The sequence below is a fragment of the Macaca mulatta genome, chromosome 7 (assembly GCF_049350105.2).
Source record: "Macaca mulatta isolate MMU2019108-1 chromosome 7, T2T-MMU8v2.0, whole genome shotgun sequence".
Taxonomy (NCBI): Eukaryota; Metazoa; Chordata; class Mammalia; order Primates; family Cercopithecidae; genus Macaca; species Macaca mulatta.
The window spans coordinates 133,140,108-133,161,772 of NC_133412.1; the positions used below are offsets into that span (position 1 = coordinate 133,140,108).

The following is a 21,665-nucleotide window of genomic DNA, read 5'->3' on the forward strand; positions in this document are numbered from 1 at the left end:
TGGTGGATCTTTTTTTTTTTTTTTTTTTTTTTTTTTTTGAGACGGAGTCTCGCTCTGTCGCCCAGGCTGGAGTGCAGTGGCGCGATCTCGGCTCACTGCAAGCTCCGCCTCCCGGGTTCACGCCATTCTCCTGCCTCAGCCTCCCGAGTAGCTGGGACTACAGGCGCCCACAACCGCGCCCGGCTAATTTTTTGTATTTTTAGTAGAGACGGGGTTTCACCGTGGTCTCGATCTCCTGACCTTGTGATCCGCCCGCCTCGGCCTCCCAAAGTGCTGGGATTACAGGCGTGAGCCACCGCGCCCGGCCTTTTGGTGGATCTTTTAGGATTTTCTAAATACGGGATCATGTCATCTGAAAATAAAGACAGTTTTATTTATTCCTTTCCAATCTGGATGCATTTTTTTCTTGCCTGATTGCATTTTCTATTGATTTCATTGTAACACCTTATGTACTTCTTTATTCTAGACCATTCTTTTTAAAGAATATTACATAAAATATAAACAAGACTATGTATTATAGCTTAATTCTGATATATTAATAAATTTATATTTTCTTAACTTCAGTTTATAGTAAACACATACCGAACTGTCTTTTTATAATATACATGGTTTGAAGTTAAGTTTATGGCCTCAAACTTACCTATGTGTTTCAGAGACATAATGAGCAGTGAAAATTTGCCTCCAATAATGCACAGTTTAGAAGTTCTTCATTTGGGCTACAATGGAATTTGTAATTTGATCCAGCTACAACTTAACAGACTAAGAAATTTAAAATTCCTCTTTCTACAGGGTAAGTAGAAATACTGTTATTGTATAAGCCTTTATTTTTAAAAACTGATTTTATCATCATTCTGTTTTGATAAGCAAATATAAGCATCAGTATTTACTCAAACAGATCCACAGACAAAAATATTTTAGTAATCACAAATGAATTTTTCCTGGCTACTTACATACTTTTAGAAACCATTTTCAAAGGTCAATGCGGTATTCTGAGAATATAGACAGTATTACATCATAATTTACTTGTATATAGTATTCAACTTAAAAAACAATAAAACTAGTGGGTAATTCACAAGTATTTACTAAACTCAGAATTGTCATAAGTACTATGAAAGATATGGAGGTACTTTGTTATTATAATTATGTATCATTGAAATCCTTGATCTAAGTAGTTTAAGATCTATCTGTGGAGATGTACTGAGACAAAGATGAGTTAAGTTCAGACTATGTATTACTAACTTAAGTGCAACGGAAGTTCAGAGAAAAGAGAAATTAAAAGATTAGCTCGTCAACATGTATAGAGCTCTTTAAATGAGTGATAGAATCTAGACTGAAGGTGAGCATTACTGAGTGCTTTGCAAGCAGGGGAAAGGAGGAAAAGAGTCACAGGACATGACTGTGGTGTCTGTGGGCCAACACTTGAAAAGGGAACAACCTGATGAGAACAAAGAATATGCACTTTTCTAAGAGAGTTATAAATCCTCTAAACATGATCAATTTGATAAATAATCCTCATTTCAATATATGAGATCATGTTATTTAGTTTTTATTTAAATAAGCCTCATTACTTTACAGTAATTTTTAAGTTATACTTCAACTTCTGTGATACATGTGCAGAATGTGCAGGTTTGTTACATAGGTATACACGTGCCATGGTGGTTTGCTGCACCCATCAACCTGTCATCTACATTAGGTATTTCTCCTAATGCTTTCCCTTCCCTTGCCCCCCTGCTGCCTGACAGGCCCCAGTGTGTGATGTTCCTCTCCCTGTGTCCTTGTGTCCCCATTGTTCTCTCCCACTTATGAGTGAGAACATGCAGTGTTTGGTTTTCTGTTCCTGTGCTAGTTTGCTGAGAATGATGGTTTCCAGCTTCATCCATGTCCCTGCAAAGGACATGAACTCATTCTTTTTTATGGCTGCATAGTATTCCATGGTGTATATGTGCCACATTTTCTTTATCCAGTCTAACACGGATGGGCATCAGGGTTGGTTTCAAGTCTTTGCTATTGTGAATAGTGCTGCAATAAACATATGTGTGCATGTGTCTTTATATTAGAATGGTTTATAATTGTTTGGGGATATGCCCAGTAATGGGGTTGCTGGGTCAAATGCTATTTCTGGTTCTAGATCCTTGAGGAATTGTGACACAGTCTTCCACAATGTTTGAACTAATTTACACTCCCACCAACAATTAGTAATTTTTAAATTTTGTATAATAGTGAAAAATTGAGGTTGAAAATATAGAGCAGGACCAAAGTAGGGAAAGTCAAGCAGAGAAATTTGTACAGGATATAGTCCATAATAGGTAGGAGCTTGAAACTTTAAGAAAAGTAGCATGAGAAAAACACAGGGCTTGGGACATTAGTCTAACAATAATTTTTAATGGCATAGGAGAAAGGCAGGTATATCCGTCAGTGGGACATGTGGGGAGATACTGAGGTAGTTGATCTGAGTACAGTAACTTCTCAAAGACAGGATTTTCTAGACCATATTTTTAAAAATTTGAATGCATCTATCAAAAGCACTTGTGATTTGGATCAAGAACCCGGAGACTTGGCCTTAAAACCAAGAAATTAAGCACAATGACAGATCTTTTTTTAAAAAAAAATTATTTTAGATTCAAGGGGTACATGTGTATTTTTGTTAACATGGTATTATGTTCTGGTGGGAATTGGGCTGCTAGTGTACCTATTGCCCGAACAGTGAATATAGTATCCAATAGCTAATTTTTCAACCCTCACCCCTACTCCCATTCTCCCCCTTTTTGCAGTGTACTTATTGTTGGAGTGTACTTACTGTGAATTTACTGCTTAGCTCCCACATGTAGATAAGAACATGCAGTATTTGATTTTCTGTTTCTGAGTTAGTTCACTGAGGATAATGGCCTCCAGCTCCATCCAGGCTGCTGTAGAGGGAGGGCATGATTTCATTCTTTTTTTATGGCTATGACAGATTGGTATTTGTTTTCGTGGTTTTTTTTGGTTTGTTTTTTGTTTTTGTTTTATTTTTTATTTTATTATTTATTATTTATTATTATTTTTTGAGAACGGGTTTCTCTCTATCACCCAGGCTGGAGTGCATTGGCACGATCATAGCTCACTGCAGCTTCAACCTCTGGAGCCCAAGTGATCCTCCCACCTCAGCCTCCTGTGTAGCTGGGACTATAGGCTTGTGCCACCATGCCTGGCTAATTTTTTTATTTTTCTCTCTTTTTTTGTAGATATGGGGTTTCAATTTGTTTCTCAGGTTGGTCTCAAACTCCTGGCCTTAAGAGATCCTTTCACCTCAGCCTCCCAAAATGGTGGGATTACAGGCATGAGCCACCACTCCCTGCCCAGATCTTTTAAAAGATACATTGACATACAAAAAAGCAGACAACCTAACCCTGGAAGGTCTATTTCAATCGAATAATGTAAGGGAGCAGTGTGTTCTGATGCCATGGCTAGCATGGCAAATTAGAGTACGGCAGCCTTATGCAGGAAGTAAGGCAGTTTACTCTGACAATAACAGCTGCCATTTGTGGAGTCAATGGGTAAGGTGTTTGTCTACATCATTGTCATATTTAATCTTCACAGCAACTCTACATGGTAAGGATTGTTACATGTATTTTACAAAAGAAAAAAGTGACATTCAGTGTGGTTTAATAATTTGCCAAGTTTGCACCAGTGTGTGTTATGGTACCAAGTCAAACCTAGATCTATCTACCTTCAAAGCACATGCAGTTTCTATCCAGCTTGAATGACATAATAAGGGCATAGACTAGAGTGCTGGCAGTGGGAGTGGTAAGAGGTGAGTCCAAAAGGCAGTTTAAAAGGAAGAAATATTAAGACTTAGTGGCTAATTAGATGTAAAATAAGGAGAAAAACTGTCCCAGATGTTTTTATAATTTCATTGGGAGATTGGGCAAGAGGAGGTACTAAAGCTAAAGTCATTGGGAAATGTTGCTTATTTGAGAGTAGAGAAAGATCAGTTTGTGTTGTAACAATTTTGATGCATTAAAAATAGAAAGTTGGCTGGGCGCAGTGGCTCACGCCTGTAATCCCAGCACTTTGGGAGGCCGAGGCAGGCGGATCACAAGGTCAGGAGATCGAGACCATCCTGGCTAACACGGTGAAACCCTGTCTCTACTAAAAATACAAAAAATTAGCCAGGCGTGGTGGCGGGCGCCTGTAGTCCCAGCTACTCGGGAGGCTGAGGCAGGAGAATGGCATGAACCCGGGAGGCAGAGCTTGCAGTGAGCCGAGATCCCGCCACTGCCCTCCAGCCTGGGCAACAGAGCGAGACTCCGTCTCAAAAAAAAAAGAAAGTTTTTCTAGCAATAGTACTGGACCACAAGTCAGGACTAGAGATATATTATTTTAGAATGATCACAATGGAAGTGAAAGGTGAAGTCATAAATGTATGTGCTTACTTAGGAAGTAAGCACACAGAAAGATGAGTGAAAGGCTGAAAAGAGCTTTGAAGACATTCTACCCCTTTCTCTGTATCCCTGTCAGCGTTTATTATTACCTGTCTTTTTGATAAAAGCCATTTTAACTGGGGTGAGATGATATCTCATTTGTATTTCCCTTATGATTAGTAATGCTGAGCATTTTTCCATATACCCATTGACCATTTGTATTTCTTCTTTTGAGAAATGTCTATGCATTTCCTTTTTCCTGTTGAGTTGTTTGGGCTCCTTATATATTCTGGTTATTAATCTCTTGTCAGATGGGTAGTTTATAAATACTTTCTCCCATTCTGTGAGCTATCTCTTCACTTTGTTGATGGTTTCCTTTGCTGTTCAGGAGCTTTTTAGCTTGATGCAATCCCATTTGTCTATTTTTGCTTTGGCTGCCTGTGCTTTTGACGTATTACACAAGAAATCTTTGCCAAGTCCATTTTCATTTGATTTTTGTATATGATAAGAGAGAGGGGTCAATTTTCATTTCTTCTGCATAGGGATATCCAGTTTTCCCCACACCTTTTATTGAAGAGACTGTCTTTTCCCCAATGTATGTTCTTAGCACCTTTATTAAAAAAGAGTTGACCGTAAATGTGTGGATTTATTTCTGGGTTGTCTATTCTGTTCCATTGGTCTATGTGTCTGTCTTTACGCCAGTTATTATGAGGACACTAGTCATATTAAATTAACGCTCATCCCAATGACCTCATTTTAATGTTAATTATCTTTTAAAGACCCTGTCTCCAAATACAGTCACATTTTGAGGTACTGGAGGTTAGGATTTTCACATATTAATTTCAGGGGGACACAATTCAGCACATAATAATCAAGGAGAATGAATATTGAATGAAACGTAGTGTGGCATACTAGGAAGATAATTGAGCTTAAAATGTAAAAAGTCTAAGTTAGGCCTGATATTGCCATTTTTATGTCTTTGAGAAAGCCAGTTAATTTCTCTGACCCTCAATTTTCTGATTAGAAAAAAGAGATAAAATATTTCTCCTGTAGTATTTTGAGACTCTGACAGAAAATACTGTACATATAAAAAAATTTTGTAAAGTGAAGAGTCTTCATATAAGTTATCATTACTATTTATATAGCTATTGATAGCTACAATAGAGAGAAATCATAGGTTATAAATAAGGGTTTAGAGTTTTGAAGAATTAAATGAACTTTGATGTGTTTAATATGGTTGCAGTGCAAAAATATGAGAAAGAACAGCATAATTAATGGTGTTCTAACATAATACAACAAATTAGTCTATTTTAAGAAATAATTAAATATACTATTGTAATGTCTATTAGAGTAATAATATACTCAGGAAGCATATGTTTTGCAGCACTTTTCTGTATCTACTTTTGTCAATACCAACTATTTTAACAATTACTGAACAGACATATTAGATCATTTCAGTACATTGTGTACATCACATCCTGATCTTTCAAATTCACAAATGAGAAATTTTAGCAAATATTATTTTATGATGATGCTACCTTCCTGTAAATTACATTTCAATTTCTCTTTGGAAATAAGTTTCTTGAATCCTTTACTTCTTTTGAAAAATCATCTGATTAAAAGATATTTATATGTAAGTAGATATCCTTTAATTCAGGAAGTTTGGGCTCACTTGATATATCATGACTTCTTTCTTTTTAGGTAATGAAATCAGCCAAGTTGAAGGGCTTGACAACTTAGCAGTCCTTCAGGAATTGGTAGTGGATCATAACCGCATCCGATCATTTAATGACAGTGCTTTTGCCAAACCAAGTTCTTTATTGGCACTTCACTTGGAGGAAAACAGACTACGAGAACTGGGCAAATTACAATCTTTGGTTAAACTAGAGAAACTCTTCCTAGGATATAATAAAATCCAGGTAACTGTTATTTTTTTATTATGGGATTTACAAGCTTTAGTTTCTCTGAGTTCTGAACATAAAGCTTCCAAGAACATCAATGAAAATGTTGCTAGTATGTTATTTATCATTTATGTACCATCTATATTTCAAGGCATAGAAATAGTCTGTGATGCAGAAATATTCACCCTACTTCTAGACTTAAGAACTGGACAAAGCCACATGCACAAGCTCATTAACAAAGGTTAGTTCTACATGTTCTAAGGCTCTTCTCATCAGTCCTCTCTGAGAGTTCTCATTTGTTCCTTGACTGCTCTTGATCCAAGTTGTTTCTGAATCTTGATTCTGGACTTCCTTTGGCCCCTTAAACTTATCATATGTACTTGTTCTACCCAGCATTTGAATCAACTCCTGATAACGGACTTTGACTCGGCTTTAATGTTATATCTCTCCCCACTCAAGGCTTCCTTAGATAGGATCCTGGCTTAGTTTTACCTGCTGAGAATTTAACCTGTTACTTTTAGGTCACTGCCCCAACTGAACCGCTCAGACTCTCTCCTGAGATAGCATACAGATAAGAGTTGAAGACATAACCTTATACAGCCCTCACATTTCTCTCAGCATTTCTGTGGTGGTCTCTTAGCTCTCCTTTTACCAGCTTTTCTACTTCTGCCAATACCTCTAAGATAGCCTCAAAGACAGACTGAACTCTGGACTAACCGCCAAGGGCAGGCAGCAAGTCTGTCTTGTCTACATTTGTATCAGTATACAGCATAGTACCCAGTACATAATAGATCCTCCATAAACATTTGTGGCTCTACTTGCTATAGAGTTCAGGAAGCCTTTTCTGGGGGTGATTTTTTAAAAGCCCTGGACAAGGTTAGAAGGAAATCATGAGCCATGCCCCTTTCTACAAAGCAATTAGGGAATGTACATACAGATAAAAATAGTATACAACTAATTTATACAGATTCAAACATTCATCTGAGAAAAGCCTGCCAAAACTGGGGATGATTCTTCCTAAGATTTATCAAGAAGAAATCTAAATTAGGAAAATTGCCCTTCTATGAAGATCTTTCCAGTGATAGCAACTGAGCTAACAAAAAAGACTGTCAACTCAGACTTAACACTCATCAGAGATCTTACCTGGTATCGAGCTTTATAAATAATTTCAAGGACACACAGGGCCCAGGACATGCCTAGTGCCTTCTCAGGCCCTTCCTTCCCCCATCACACACACCACCGAGCTTAGAATAAAATGTGAGGTCTTCAAGTGAGATTCCACGAGGTGATCTTATACAATAAGGGAGTGTGTTTCATTTACGAACCATCTCCATTTTAAACTTGAAATTATGTGACATTTTACAGGGATCCATGCCTTATAATTCTATAGATTCTAGGTTTATTTATTACAGGCAGTCCTTAACCAAGAAGATCTGCTAAGAGAATATTATAAATGAGGACCGCTAAGAGAATATCATAAATGAGGACCTTCTTCCTAGCAAGTATAATTGCTTTATTTGACAGGATGTCCAGTTACCAGATTAGACCTGGTAACCTGCTTTTCCACAAGAGTGTCCCTGCTCTCTACTCCTCTATCCCTCTTAAGCAAATGAATCGATAGAGATCAGCTGGTATAACAACTATACTTAGTCAAGCTTATTTATTAACAAAATCTAATATAGCTAAATGACAACTTATATATCATGAGAGATTCTACATATCATTGAATGAAGAAGTAAGTATTATTATTTAATGATCATCCCTTATTTGTTTTATTTTTATCCTTGAAATGGTATTTTCCATTGAATTTAGATAGATCATTTTGCCTTTAAGCTTATTCTAACCATTAATATTATAGTACCCTAATGTGCCCATACATTTAGATGGGGAAAAAATGAACTCAGAGGAATAGAAAGGTTATGTTGGAAATTCTGTTGAATTCTACTGAAAACATATTTTCTTCAAACTTCTGAACTCTCCTTTCAAATTTTATTTTTAAGAGAGATTCTGTCTCTAGATTCATACCAACATGGGCAGGCTGATACCAGCATTAATTTCAACAAAGGGACAATCAGATAACTTTGGGTTAATAAAAATTGATAGAAGGGAGAAAGCCTAGAAAAATTAACAAAGGAACAATATTTCAAGTGAAGGTATATGCAGTCCCTCGTTGGCCTACTTTAACATCCTTCAGAAGCTATATCCTTGATAAAATATAATACATACCCTTGATTCTGGTGTGATGCTTTTTACTTAGCCATCATGTCCAATAATATAGATTTAGCAAATTGTTGTCTATGGTCTTGCTTCTAAAGAAAGAATCACACAAACACAATTGAAAGATTCATTATTTAATTCACCTTTATAGTACTGTTTGATCCCTGTGTCTAAATGATTCCCCTACCTGGCATCCAGCTACTCTGTCTACTTTTAAACATATAATTAATCACCTGAAGCTGAAAAGAACCCTAAGAATAGTCTATTGCTATTTCCTGTCCTCAGTGAAGGCCCCAATCCAGGCACAATTATTATTATGATTGCCTTAAGTACTTACGCTGACATTGTAACTACCATTGGTATCCTGGTTAATGCTTAACAACTGGCTCTCCAAGAGGAAAAAAGTCCCTGATGAGTAACGTTTGCCAATTTCTATGGTATAATTTCTTCTGTCATAGCCAATTTCAGGCTAACACACCATCTCACAAAATTCCTAAAAATTTACCAGTTGACTTTTTGTGAGCCAGTAGCAGCACACTACTGTAAAAAATAATGCTGCATATTAAAAATGGGAAGCCATCAGCCCTCTCCCCCCAATTATGGACATATTAGTTTCCCTGATGTCTCTCTAAAAGTTTATGCCATCATTATCTTCTACAAATTTAATAGTCTATTTCCCATATTAACATTTTCTGTGAAAACAGAAATTTTGATTAGGAATATTTCACTAGTGACTACTGTTATGTTTGGTTTAATTTAAGAAAATAATGTAAGACTTTTCACATGTCCGTGATTACCGATCAGGCCTTGGTTCCACAGACAGAAACTGCCTGTGGGTAAAAATGCACAATATCTCTATAGATTTACAGATTTTTCAAAACCCTCCTTTATGATACTTCCAAAATCAAAAGAGTAAAGATCGGTCATTTTAAAAATCAAATTCACTTCCAAATGATCTAAAATAGGTCTAAATATTTTTACACATACTAGAAGAATTTGCTATATGTCCACTTGTAATTCCACAAAGGAATACACGCATGTCAATAACTTTGTTGTGTTACATGAACTAGCAACAACTTTAGGCTGAGCTTGTTGACTAAAGTTTGTCAGAAATAGCATTTTAGAAATAATTTTGCAAAAACTAAAATATATTTGCAAACTTTCACCAATGTTAAATGGAAGCTAATAAATAATGCTATGCAATGGAGAAGGCAAATTATTTAACATGAGAGATAGTTTTTCAGCTATATATATTCCCAGCAAGTATATCAAAATGCAATCCACTCAATAGCACACATTCTTTTATTGTTAAGGTTGTGTTTAGTTATGTACCTTTAAAACTTTTAGATTTGGTTCACCTTTTCCATACTTTTTTGTCAATGTGCTGGAGGAATTAACCAAATATAATCTGAGTCCTAGAATAAATCACAATTCTGAGAAAAAATTTGGTCTTTTCTTACAAGTGCTTCTATATATCCAATTTTCCATGTTAGACTGTTATCTTTGCCAGTCATGTATTTGAAATCTACAGTACACAGATCTGCCTTTATTCAAGAATACAGAAGACTGTCACTGTCACTCAAGCTCACTTCAGAGAATTCAATCATGAGCTAGCTGCAATCTAACACTTACATATAATTACTTCAAATGAGTCTACATTTGAAGATGTTGAGTCTAACCAAATAATAACTGATTAACTTTTGAATAGGATATCACAGAACTGGAAAAACTTGATGTTATCTCTACTCTCAGGGAGCTTACAGTGTACGGCAATCCAGTGAGTATGTTACCATTCTAATTTATTAGTTAATTTACTGGTAGTTTTATAAAATTTATTTTTATATGGTATTAGAAAGGGATTTAATTTTATGTTTCTGTATGCATAGCCAGTTATCCCAGCCCAAATGTATTGACTTCTTCCAACTGATTACAGTGCAAACTGTCATTGTCATGTATAAATAAGGTCTGTTTCAGGTTTCCACATTATATTCCTTGGCCTATTTTTCTAACCCTGTGCCAATATTATATAGTGTTAATTAATTAACATTTTGTAGTAAGCCTTGATGTCTGGTAGAATAAGCACCTCTAATTCTTCCTCTTTCACCTCCTTCTCTTTCTCATTATTTCTTTCTCTTTCTTCACTGCCTTGGCTATTCTTGGCCCTTTACACTTTTCTATAAATTTTAGGAACCAATCCATCAAGTTACATGAGAATCTTGTTGGTATTTTAATTGGAATGGCATTCAATTTATAAGTTAATTTGGGGAGAAGGTTGCAACCTTTCCTGTTGGAATCTTTGAGGGGACCCAATAAGTAGCACCCTTGTTCACCTAATTTCTAAACAGATTGAGTAATATGACAATGGAGAGGCAAAAATATCAGCTTAGCTTAGTGAGAAATCAAAGGGGCATGTTATCAGATTTCAGAAATAGTCAGTCATGATCACCCAGATATAGAAAATACTACACCGAGCTTTTTCCGCATAAGAGGAGAGCTACTCTTGGAGAGCAGAACACATTCTTCCAGAACACTCTTTTCCCAAGAAGGGAGCTAAATCACTGAACTTCCCCTAGTAGAGAGGAAGTGAAGGGTTTGAGAAAACCCAGGAGGGCCACATCATAGAGCTACTTCCACCAAGAAGAAAATAGCAATAAACAGTATCCCCTAATATTTATAGTATTCAGCCTTCACATTCATTAACATAAATATCACTCCATTTATTTCATGTCTTTGAATAAATATTTGTAATTTTCTCCATAAAGATTTTAATCATCTTTGGTTAGATTTATTGTTGTTTTAATTGCTTTTTAAATAGTGTCTTTATTTTCCTAATTGTTTGTTGCTGGAGTGTATACATTCTGATTTTTGTATATTGCTTTTTATCTAGGACCCTTGCTGAACCCTCTTTTTAATTATAATGGTTTGTAATTTTTTTTGGATTTTCTCTATAGACTATTATCTGCAAATATGACTATCATTTCTTTCCAGTTCTCACATTTTTAATTTCCTTTGCTTCTCTTAGCATGCTATCTAGGACCTCTAGTACAGTGTTGAATTAGAAGTACCATTAGAAGTACTTATAGTAAGTTACTAACTTCAAAAGAATGCTTTAAAGTTGTCACTACTTAATATGATGTTTGCAGTAGGTTATGGGAAGATAACCTTTAACAGCTTAAGGAAATTCTAGTTCCAGTTTCCTACCAGTTTTGTCTTGAATGGGCATTGCTTTTTCAGTAATTGGTAATATAGTTTTTCTCTTTAATCTGTTAATATGGTAAATTACAATAATAGACTAGTGTTAAACCATCTTGAAATTCCTGGGATGAATACTTCTTGGTCATGTTTTATATTTTATTGGATTCAATTTGCTAATATTTTATGTAGCATATTTGTATCCATGGAAATAAGTAAAATTATCCTATAATTTTATCTTCTTTTAGTATTCTTTTCAACTCTCTCAAAGTTTTACTTGCTTCATAAAATAATTTGGGAGCATTCCCTCTTTCTTCAATCTATGGAGTTTTTATATGCAATGTCTCATATACTTCTGGAAGGATAATTAAACCTTATCTCTAGAACTCTCTGGGCTTAATATTTTTTGAGGTTATATTTTAAACTACTTAAATTCTTTAATGGCGATAAAGCTAGTCATGTTTGTATTTCTTAAAACAGCTATTCTGAGAAGTTATATTATCTAGAAAATTGCCCTTTTTAGGTAATTTTTTTTTTCTTTTTTTTGGAGACAGAGTCTCTCTCTGTCACCCAAGATGGAGTGCAGTGGCAAGATCTCAGCTCACTGCAGCCTCTGCCTCCTGGGTTCAAGCAATTCTCCTTCCTCAGTCTCTCAAGTAGCTGAGATTACAGATGCGTGCCTTCATGTCTGGCTAATTTTTTGTATTTTTAGTAGAGACAGAGTTTCACCATGTTGGCCAGGATGGCTTTAATCTCCTGATCTCATGATCTGCCTGCCTCTGCCTCCCAAAGTGCTGGGATTACAGGCGTGAGCCACCTTGCCTGGCCTGTAAAATTTTAATGTATTGCTCTCATAGTACTTTTATGAATTGTTTTTCATTTATTTTTTAAAATTTGTATTGATGTAAAATATACATATATAATTTACCATATTTACATTTTTAAATGTCCAGTTTAGTGTAATTAAATATATTTATATTCTTTATTGTTCCTTTCATTCCCATCTCTCATCCCCACTCCCCTTCCTAGACTCTGGTAACCACCAATCTAGTCTTCGTCTTCATTAGATCCACTTTTTTAGCTCCCACATATGAGTGAGGGCATATGATATTTGTTTTTCTGTGCCTGGCTTATTTTACTTAACATAATGGTTTCCAATTCCATCCATATTGCTGCAAATAACAGGATTTCATTCTTTTTATGGCTGAATAATGTTCCATTGTGTAGATATACCACATTTTCTTTATCCATTCATCCGCTGATGGGCACTTAGGTTGATTCCATATTTTGGCTATTATGAATAATGCTGCAATAAACATAGGAGTACAGGTATCTCTTTGATGTATTGATTTCCTTTCTTTTAGATACATACCCGGTAGTGGAATGGCTGGAAAAGATGGAAGTTCTATTGTGAGTTTTTTAAGGAACCTCCATACTGTTTACCATAATGGTAATTTACATGCCCACCAACAGTGTGCACAGGTTCCCCTTTCTCCACATCCTTACCAGCATCTGTTATTGCCTGTAGTTTTGATGTCAGCCATTTTAACTGGGGCAAAATGATACCACATTGTGGTTTGGTTTGCATTTCTCTGATTATTAGTGACTTTGAGCACTTTTTTTTTTTTTTTTTTGTAAACCTGTTGGCCATTTGTATGTCTTCTTTTGAGAAATGTCTGTTCAGATCTTTTGCCAGTTTTTAAATTTAATTATTTATTTATTTTTGGCTGTTAAGTTGTTTGCACTCTTATGTGTTCTGGTTATTAATCCCTTGTCAGATGGATTGACTGCAAATATTTTCTCCCATTCTGTGGGTTGTAGCTTTACTTCGTTGATTATTTACTTTGCTGTATGGAAGCTTTTCAGTTTGATGTAATCCCATTTATCCATTTTTGCTTTGATTGCCTGTGCTTTTGATGTCTTACACAGTATTTGCCCAAATAAATGTCTTGGAGGATTTCAGCAATGCTTTCCTCTAGTAGTTTCATAGTTTAAGGTCTTAGATTCAAGTCTTCAATCCATTTGGATTTGATTTTTGTATATGGTGAGAGATAGACGTCAATTTTCATTCTCCTATACAGAGTTATCCACTTTTCCCAGAACTATTTATTAACAAGACTGTCATTTTCTCACCGTAAGTTCTTGGTGTTTTTGTCGAAGATGAGTTGACTGTAAATGCATGGATTTATATCTGGGTTATCTATTCTGTCACGTTGGTCTATGTGTCTTTTTTTAATGCCAGCTCCATGGTTTTTTGGTTACTATAGCTTTGTAATAAAATTTGAAGTCACATTGTGTGATGCCTCCAGTTTTGTTCTTTTTGCTCAGGATTGCTTTGGCTATTCGGGAATATTTTAGGATTTTTTTTTTTTATTTCTGTGAAGAATGTTTTAGGTATATTGATAGGGATTGCATTGAATATGTAAACTGCTCTGGGTAGTATTGTCTTTTTTTAACAACAGATATTTATTTCTCACAGTTCTGGAGGCTGAAAGTACCAGATCAAAGGGCCAACTGATCCAGTTCCTGGTGAGGACCATCTTCCTGGCTTGCAGATAGTTGTCTTGCTGTATCCTCACATGGCTCTGGTGGGAAGGGTTGGGTGTGAAGAGGGCACAAAAACTCCTGGTCTCTACTATACTTTTCTATAAGGGTACTGGTCCCATCATAAGGACCCCATCCTGATGACCTCATTTAAACCTAATCACCTCCCAAGACTCCAACTCCTAATAATACCATTACATTAGGGGTTAGGGCTTTAATATATGAATTTTGGGGGCACATCAGCATTCAGTCCATAGCAAAACTTAATCCTCAGCCTCAACTCAGGGTTCACCTATTGTTCTCATAATGTCTGTTATAGCAAAAGTATTCAGCCAGGATCATGCATTGCTAAGAGACATTAGTGGTCATGTACCTTTAGCTCTTCCAGTCTAGAAGATTCCTCCTCCAGACTGAGGAATCTTCCAGACCAGAGAAGCCAAAGGGACATGATGATTCCTTCACTTTGATGACTTTGACACTTTTGAAGATTATGGACCAGTTAATCTGTAGAACGTCCTTCAAGTTGGGTTCATCTGGTGACATCTTATGATTAGACTCAGGTTGTGCATTTTGGGGAGGGATATTGCAAAGGTGGATGTTGCATTCTCCATGTATCTGTCATACAATTTTAATTTGTCCTATTCACTGTGATCACTTGATTGAAGTGGTGTTTGCCAGATTTTTCTGCTGTAAAGTTACTCTTTGCCTCTTTATTTTTTTTTTGCCTTCTGTGGCATCATGTACTTTATTATATATATATATATATATATATATATATATATATATATATATATACACACACACACTAAAGTTCTAGGGTACATGTGCACAACGTGCAAGTTTGTTACACATGTATACATGTGCCATGTTGATGTGCTGCACCCGTTAACTCGTCATTTACATTAGGTATATCTCCTAATGCTATCCCTCCTCCTTCCCCACACCCCACGACGGGCCCTGGTGTGTGATGTTCCCCATCCTGTGTCCGAATGTTCTCATTGTTCAATTCCCACCTATGAATGAGAACATGCGGTGTTTGGTTTTCTGTCCTTGTGATACTTTGCTCAGAATGATGGTTTCCAGCTTCATCCATGTCCCTACAAAGGACACAAACTCATCCTTTTTTATGGCTGCATAGTATTCCATGGTATATATGTGCCACATTTTCTTAATCCAGTCTATCATTGATGGACATTTGGGTTGGTTCCAAGTCTTTGCTATTGTGAATAGTGCCACAATAAACATATGTGTGCATGTGTCTTCATAGCAGCATAATTTATAATCTTTTAGGTATATCCCCAGTAATGGGATGGCTGAGTCAAATGGTATTTCTACTTCTAGATCTTTGAGGAATCGCCACACTATCTTCTACAATGGTTGAACTAGTTTACAGTCCCACCAACAGTGTAAAAGCATTCCTATTTCTCCATATCCTCTCCAGCATCTGTTGTTTCCTAACTTTTTAATGATCACCATTCTAACTGGTGTGAGATGGTATCTCATTGTGGTTTTGATTTGTGTTTCTCTGATGGCCAGTGATGATGAGCATTTTTTCATGTGTCTGTTGGCTGCATAAATGTCTTCTTTTGAGAAGTGTCTGTTCATATCCTTTGCCCACTTTTTCATGGGGTTGTTTGATTTTTTCTTGTAAATTTGCTTAAGTTCTTTGTAGATTCTGGATATTAGCACTTTCTCATATGGGTAGATTGTAAAATTTTTCTCCCATTCTGTAGGTTGCCTGTTCACTCTGATGGTAGTTTTTTTTTCTGTGCAGAAGCTGTTTCGTTTAAATAGATCCCATTTGTCAATTTTGGCTTTTGTTGCCATTGCTTTTGGTGTTTTAGTCATGAAGTCCTTGTCCATGCCTATGGCCTGAATGGTATTACCTAGGGTTTCTACTAGGGTTTTTATGGTTTTAGGCCTAACATTTAAGTCTTTAATCCATCTGAATTAATTTTTGTATAAGATGTAAGGAAGGGATCCAGATTCAGCTTTCTACATGTGGCTAGCCAGTTTTCCCAGCATCATTTATTAAATAGGGAATCCTTTCCCCATTTCTTGTTTTTGTCAGGTTTGTCAAAGATCAGATGGCTGTAGATGTGTGGTATTATTTCTGGGGGCTCTATTCTGTTCCATTGGTCTATATGTGTGTTTTGGTACCAGTACCATGCTGTTTTGGGTACTGTAGCCTTGTAGTATAGTTTGAAGTCAGGTAGCATGATGACTCCAGCTTTGTTCTTTTGGCTTAGGATTGTCTTGGCAATGTGGGTTCTTTTTTGGTTCCATATGAACTTTAAAGTAGCTTTTTCCAATTCTGTGAAGAAAGTCATTGGTAGCTTGATGGGGATGGCATTGAATCTATAAATTACCTTGGGCAGTATGGCCATTTTCACAATACTGATTCTTCCTATCCATGAGCATGGAATGTTCTTCCATTTGTATGTGTCCTCTTTTATTTAGTTGAGTAGTGGTTTGTAGTTCTCCTTGAAGAGGTCCTTCACATCCCTTGTAAGTTGGATTCCTAGGTATTTTATTCTCTTTGAAGCAATTTTGAAGGGGAGTTCACTCATGATTTGGCTCTGTTTGTCTGTTATTGGTGTATAGGAATGCTTATGAATTTCACACATTGATTTTGTATCCTGAGACTTTGCTGAAGTTGCTTATCAGCTTAAGGAGATTTTCAGCTGAGACGATGGGGTTTTCTAAATATACAATCATGTCATCTGCAAACAGGGACAATTTGACTTCCTCTTTTCCTAACTGAATACCCTTTATTTCTTTCTTCTGCCTGATTGCCCTGGCCAGCACTTCCAACACTATGTTGAATAGGAGTGGTGAGAGAGGGCATCCCTGTCTTGTGCCAGTTTTCAAAGGGAATGCTTCCAGTTTTTGCCCATTCAGTATGATATTAGCTATGGGTTTGTCATAAATAGCTCTTATTATTTTGAGATACATCCCATCAATACTTAATTTATTGTGAGTTTTTAGCATGAAGGGCTGTTGAATTTTGTCAAAGGCCTTTTCTGCATCTATTGAGATAATTATGTAGTTTTTGTCCTTGGTTCTGTTTATATGCTGGATTACATTTATTGATTTGCATATGTTGAACCACCCTTGCATCCCAGGGATGAAGCCAGCTTGATCGTGGTGGAGAAGCTTTTTGAAGTGCTGCTGGATTCGGTTGGCCAGTATTTTATTGAGGATTTTTGCATCGATGATCATCAGGGATATTGGTCTAAAATTCTCTTTTTTTGTTGTGTCTCTGCCAGGCTTTTGTATCAGGATGATGCTGGCCTCATAAAATGAGTTAGGGAGGATTCTCTCTTTTTCTGTTGATTGGAATAGTTTCAGAAGCAATGGTACTAGCTCCTCTTTGTAACTCTGGTAGAATTCGGCTGTGAATCCGTCTGGTCCTGGACTTTTTTTGGTTGGTAGGCTATTAATTATTACCTGAAGTTCAGAACCTGTTAGTGGTCTATTCAGGGATTCAACTTCTTCCTGATTTAGTCTTGGGAGGGTGTATGTGTCCAGGAATTTATCCATTTCTTCTAGATTTTCTATTTTATTTGCATAGAGGTGTTTATAGTATTCTCTAATGGTAGTTTGTATTTCTGTGGGATTGGTGGTGATATCCCCTTTATCATTTTTTATTGCATCTAGTTGATTCTTCTCTATTTTCTTCTTTATTAGTCTTGCTAGCAGTCTATCAATTTTGTTGATCTTCTGAAAAAACCAGTTCCTGGATTCACTGATTTTCTGCAGGGTTTTTTGTGTCGCTATCTCCTTCGGTTCTGCTGTGATCTTAGTTATTTCTTGCCTTCTGCTAGCTTTTGAATGTGTTTGCTCTTTCTTCTCCAGTTCTTTTAATTGTGATGTTAGGGTGTCTATTTTAGATCTTTCCTGCTTTCTCTTGTGGACATTTAATGCTATAAATTTCCCTCTACACACTGCTTTAAATGTGTCTCAAAGGTTCTGGTATGTTGTGTCTTTGTTCTCATTGGTTTCAAAGATCATCTTTATTTCTGCCTCCATTTTGTTATGTACCCAGTAGTCATTCAGGAGCAGGTTGTTCAGTTTCCATGTAGTTAAGCTGTTTTGAGTGAGTTTCTTAATCCTGAGTTCTAGTTTGATTGCTCTGTGGTCTGAGAGACAGTTTGTTATAATTTCTGTTCTTTTACATTTGCTGAGGAGTGCTTTACTTCCAACGATGTGGTCACTTTTGGAATAAGTGTGATGTGGTGCTGAGAAGAATGTACATTCTGTTGATTTGGGGTGGAAAGTTCCATGTCTATTAGATCTGCTTGGTGCAGAGCTGAGTTCAATTCCTGGATATCCTTGTTAACTTTCTGTCTCGTTGATCTGTCTAATGTTGATAATGGGGTGTTAAAGTCTCCCATTATTATTGTGTGGGAGTATAAGTCTCTTTGTAGGTCTCTAAGGACTTGCTTCATGAATTTGGGTGCTCCAGTATTGGGGGCATATATATTTAGGATAGTTAGCTCTTCTTGTTGAATTGATCCCTTTACCATTATATAATGACCTTCTTTGTCTCTTCTGTTCTTTGTTGGTTTAAAGTCTGTTTTATCAGAGACTAGGATTGCAACCCCTGTTTTTTTTTTTTTTTTCTTTTTTTCCATTTCCTTGGTAGATCTTCCTCCATCCCCTTATTTTGAGCCTATGTGTGTCTCTGCCCGTGAGATGGGTCTCCTGAATACAGCACACCAATGGGTCTTGACTCTTTATCCAATTTGACCATCTGTGTCTTTTAATTGGAACATTTAGCCCATTTACATTTAAGGTTCATATTGTTATGTGTGAATTTGATCCTCTCATTATGATGTTAGCTGGTTATTTTGCTCGTTAGTTGATGCAGTTTCTTCCTAGCATTGATGGTCTTTACAATTTGGCATTTTTTTTGCAGTAGCTGGTACTGGTTGTTCCTTTCCATGTTTAGTGCTTCCTTCAGGAGCTCTTGTAAGGCAGGCCTGGTGGTGACAAAATCTCTAAGCATTTGCTTGTCTGTAAAGGATTTTATTTCTCCTTCACTTATGAAGCTTAGTTTAGCTGGATATGAAATTCTGGGTTGAAAATTATTTTCTTTAAGAATGTTGACTATTGGCCCCCACTCTCTTCTGGCTCGTAGAGTTTCTGCCAAGAGATCCACTTTTAATCTGATGGGCTTCCCTTTGTGGGTAACCTGACCTTTCTCTTGGCTGCCCTTAACATTTTTTCCTTCATTTCAACTTCGGTGAATCTGGCAATTATGTGTCTTGGAGTTGCTCTTCTTGAGGAGTGTGTTTGTGGCATTCTCTGTATTTCCTGAATTTGAATGTTGGCCTGCCTCGCTAGGTTGGGGAAGTTCTCCTGGATAATATCCTGAAGGGTGTTTTCCAACTTGGTTCCATTCTCCCTGTCACTTTCAGGTACACCAATTGGACGTAGATTTGGTCTTTTCACATAGTCCCATATTTTTTGGAGGCTTTGTTCGTTTCTTTTTACTCTTTTTTCTCTAAACTTCTCTTCTCGCTTCATTTCATACATTTGATCTTCAATCACTGATACCCTTTCTTCCATTTGATCAAATTGGCTATTGAAGCTTGTGCATGTGTCACATAGTTCTCGTGCCATGGTTTTCAGCTCCATTAGGTATTTTAAGGACTTCTCTACACTGTTTATTCTAGTTAGCCATTCGTCTGATCTTTTTTCAAGGTTTTTAGCTTATTTGTGATGGCTTCGAACATCTTCCTTTAGCTCGGAGAAGTTTGTTATTACCAATCGTCTGAAGCATTCTTCTCTCAACTCATCAAAGTCATTCTCCTTCCAGCTTTGTTCCATTGCTGGCGAGGAGCTGCATTCCTTTGGAGGAGAAGAGGCACTCTGATTTTTAGAATTTTCAGGTTTTCTGCTCTGGTTTCTCCCCATCTTTGTGGTTTTATGTACCTTTGGTCTTTGATGATGGTGATGTACAGATGGGGTTTTGGTGTGGATGTCCTTTCTGTTTGTTAGTTTTCCTTCTAACAGTCAGGACCCTCAGCTTCAGGTCTGTTGGAGTTTGCTGGAGTTCCACTCCAGATCCTGTTTGCCTGGGTATCACCAGTGGAGGCTGCAGAACAGCAAATATTGCAGAACGGAAAATGTTGCTGCCTGATCTTTCCTTTGGAGGAATGATCATATGGCTTCAGAGGGGCACCCAGCTGTAATAGGTGTCAGTCGGCCCCTACTGGGATGTGCCTGCCAGTTAGGCTACTCAGGGGTCAGGGACCCACTTGAAGGGGCAGTCTGTCCGTCCTCAGATCTCAAATTCCATGCTGGGAGAAGCACTACTCTATTCATAGCTGTCAGACAGGGACGTTTAATTCTGCAGAAGTTTCTGCTGCCTTTTTGTTCAGCTATGCCCTGCCTCCAGAGGTGGAGTCTACAGAGGCTTCCTTGAGCTGTGGTGGGCTCCACTGAGTTCGAGCTTCCTGGCTGCTTTGTTTACCTACTCAAGCCTCAGCAATGGTGGACGCCCCTCCACCAGCCTCGCTCCTGCCTCACAGTACGATCTTAGACTGCTGTGCTAGCAGTCAACAAGGCTCCATGGGTGTGGCACCCTCCAAGCCAGGTATGGGATATAATCTCCTGGTGTGCCGTTTGCTAATACCATTGGAAAAGCACAGTATTAGGCTGGGAGTGTCCCAATTTTCCAGGTACCACCTGTCATGGCTTCCCTTGGCTAGGAAAGTGAATTCCCCAACCCCTTGCACTTCCCAGGTGAGGCGATGTCCCACCCTGCTTTGGCTCACACTCCGTGGGCTGCACCCTTTGTCTGACAAGCCCCAGTGAGATTAACCCAGTACCTCAGCTGGAAATGCAGAAATCACCCATCTTCTTCTGTGTTGCTCACACTGGGAGCTGTAGACTATAGCTGTTTCTATTCAGCCATCTTGGAACCTCCCACATATTGTCATTTTAACAATATTATTTATGCCAATCCATGAGCATAGAATATATTTCCTTTTTTCTGTGTGTCCGCTTCTATTTCTTTCATCAGAGGTTTACAGTTTTCCTTGCATAGATCTTTCACTTCTTTGGTTAGACTGATTCCTAGGTATTTTATACTTTTCGTAGCTATTGTAACAGGATTGCTTTCTTGATTTCATTTTCAGATTGTTTGCTGTTGACATATATAAATCCTTTTGATTTTTGCATGTTGGCTTTGTATTCTGCAACTTAACTGAATTCATTTATTAGCTCTTAACAGTTTTTTGGGGAACCTTTGGGCTTTTCTAAGTATAGGATCACACTGTCTGCAAACAAGGCTTATTTTACTTTTTCAGTTTGGATGCCCTTTATTTCTTTCTCTTGTCTAATTGCTCCGGACAGTACTTCCAGTATTATATTGAAAAAAAGCAGTAAAAGTGGGCATTCT

At 37.2% G+C, this 21,665-nt stretch overlaps 1 protein-coding gene across 1 annotated transcript in view; it reads left to right on the plus strand.

Annotated features, from left to right (window-relative positions):
• The window catches only part of LRRC9 (leucine rich repeat containing 9), a 142,592-nt gene that overhangs the window by 98,142 nt on the left and 22,785 nt on the right, over positions 1-21,665 (plus strand). The window contains exons 27-29 of the mRNA XM_015143805.3: positions 654-790; positions 6,102-6,319; positions 10,227-10,295. Of these exons, the coding sequence (XP_014999291.1) occupies positions 654-790; positions 6,102-6,319; positions 10,227-10,295 (424 nt within the window). The remainder of the gene's footprint in view (positions 1-653; positions 791-6,101; positions 6,320-10,226; positions 10,296-21,665) is intronic.